The 2,322-nt window shown below is 42.9% G+C and overlaps 1 protein-coding gene across 1 annotated transcript; it reads right to left on the bottom strand.

Moving 5' to 3' along the window:
- Nucleotides 1–381: 381 nt before the first annotated feature.
- On the bottom strand, nt 382–1,812 carry LOC311048387 (E3 ubiquitin-protein ligase TRIM35-like; the record flags this gene model as incomplete). The annotated part of the gene is made up of 1 exon (XM_084061645.1): nt 382–1,812. One exon carries the CDS (start codon nt 1,810–1,812, stop codon nt 382–384), a length of 1,431 nt encoding a protein of 476 aa, XP_083917771.1.
- Between the last annotated feature and the right edge of the window lie 510 nt (nt 1,813–2,322).

Raw genomic sequence — 2,322 nt, forward strand, 5'->3', positions numbered from 1 at the left:
AAATCTAATAAGATTTTGTAACTGTCTTCATGGGCTATACATGGGTCAATGCAATGATATGTGTTTTTGATGTACATGCTAGAAATTCTTCTGTCAAAAAACAATAGAAATTCTTCTGTCAAAAACCAATAAACAATGTTTAAAAAAGGGGAAAAATTACAAACAAAAAAAATCGTCTCTTCTCTAGGGAACAGGGTCCAGCTGGCACAATTTTTTTTTAAGATAGGGGTCCGCAGGGGTCCTTGACATGAAACGGTTTGAGAATCACTGCTTTAGGGAACACGTGTGACTGTCATTGACTACAACACAATCATACAGATTCTATATAACTGAGTAATATCCTCAGTTAAAGACTCTAAATGATCATCAACATCATCATCATCATGTGTAACTGCATTGTTCCACAGTTACATTGAGCTTCCCAGGTAACATCTTCAGAGGGACAGTTTTATCACCAGTGCTAAAGAATGGAAAGAGTGTATCAGTGAAAGTGTGTGTGAAGGTTTGTATGTGTGTGTTAGTATCAGGATCAGAGAATGACAGCTTTCCTTCATTCCAGTCCAGCTGGACTCTGATCCTCTGAGGATTCTGCTTCAATGAGAGAACATCGTCTTCCCCTGATGGGGAGTGTGCTGCGTATCGAGCTTCATCTAACCATATAAAGGAGTGTTGACCCCCTAAAAATGCCTTCCTCTTGAATGACTCTGCTAACACACCCACTTCCCAGTGTGTATTGTCTCCAACCTCAACATCCCAGCTGTGAGTCCCTGAGTTAAAGCCCTCAGAACCTAGGACACGGCCACAGCGGTCAAACCTCTCTGGGTTGTCAGGAAGCTGCCGTTTCTGTCCATCAATCACACTGGTCAGATCATCAGCCAGGGTAAAGTCTGGATGTGCAGTGTTGGGGTCCAGAATGACAGGATTGTAGGAGACAATGTCCTTCATCTTGTTCCAGACTCTGAAGGTCAGGTTGCTCAGGTGTTTGGTCACATCTATCAGTGATCCAGAGACCAGCTGTTGGTCCTGCAGTGTGAACTGGACTCTTTCCATTGTGGTCTTGTAGTTCTGCAGGAATGAGACGTGTTCAGCTCTCAGCTCCTCCTCTATGGCTCTGATGTTGTTTGAAATGGTTAATATGTCTCTGTTCAGGACCTTAATCTTCTTTTTCATCAACTGACTCTTCTGTTGCTCTTCATCCCTCAGTGCAGTGATTCTGGCCTCCTCTTCCTCTTGTAGAAACTGATGAAACTTCTTAAACTGTTCCTTAATCTGCTTCTCTGTGTGCCAGGCCTGGACCTTAATGTGTTTTGCTGTTTGGTTAGTGTTCCTTTTAACTTCATTTAAGACCTCCAGTTTCTCCTGTAAAGTCTTCAGTGATTTCTGGACTTCCTCCTCGTGATCCAGAGCAGCTTCATCGGTGGGTCTGAAACTGTGGTTGGTGTGTTTTTTAGAATCTCGACACACAAGACACACTGGCTGTTGACATTCCAGACAGAACAGTTTGAGTTTCTCGGCATGCAGACTGCAGAGATCCTCAGACCCTGATGAAGTTCTCTTACGTTTTGAAGCTCTCCGTCTCTCCTGTATGAAGGCCTCACACAGGTTCTTCAGAGCCAGGTTACGGGGTGGATGACCTGTTGAATGTATTTCCTTACAAACTGGACATTGCTTTATTGTCTTCTGTCTCCACCATCCCTGCAGACAAGCATTACAGAAGCTGTGGCTACATGACAGTATAACAGGATCTTTAAAGATGTCACGACACACAGGACAGGAGAAATCCTCTTCTGGAAGAGACAACGTGGAAGCCATTTAGTCTCTGAGTCAATACAGTAAATCAGTCAGTGGTGGTACTGTAACACTTCCTCCTCTAGAATGTTCCCTGAAGTTTACTTTCACTGTGAATCGTGGTTGTTGTTAAAGTCCATTCAGCTGACAGAGTCAGCAGCAGGTTCTAGTGGTCTGGGTCAGTATTCCCTCCTGTAGCTGCATGTGGAAGTATGTCCTCCTCACTGGAAGTTGTGTTTGATCTGAAGGTCAATCTTATCGTCTCAGATGAGTCTGGCAGGGGGGCGGAGCTTTGACACACCTCCACAGACCTGTTGCAAAGAGATACATTATGTAAAACTTCCTGTTGATTTTACTCTTTGACAAACCTTGACTTAAAATGATCAGATTCTGTCTGTGACAGTTATTTTGCATAAAATGTTGTTTAGGTTCATGCACACTGAAGAAAATAACTCTGAAAAAGTATATATAGTGGTTCAATATGACTTGTGTCAAAACTTGGTAGGCATCAGAAACATAATTTATAGTCTCATC

Source organism: Gymnoscopelus microlampas (assembly GCF_963454915.1).
Source record: "Gymnoscopelus microlampas genome assembly, chromosome: 7".
Taxonomy (NCBI): Eukaryota; Metazoa; Chordata; class Actinopteri; order Myctophiformes; family Myctophidae; genus Gymnoscopelus; species Gymnoscopelus microlampas.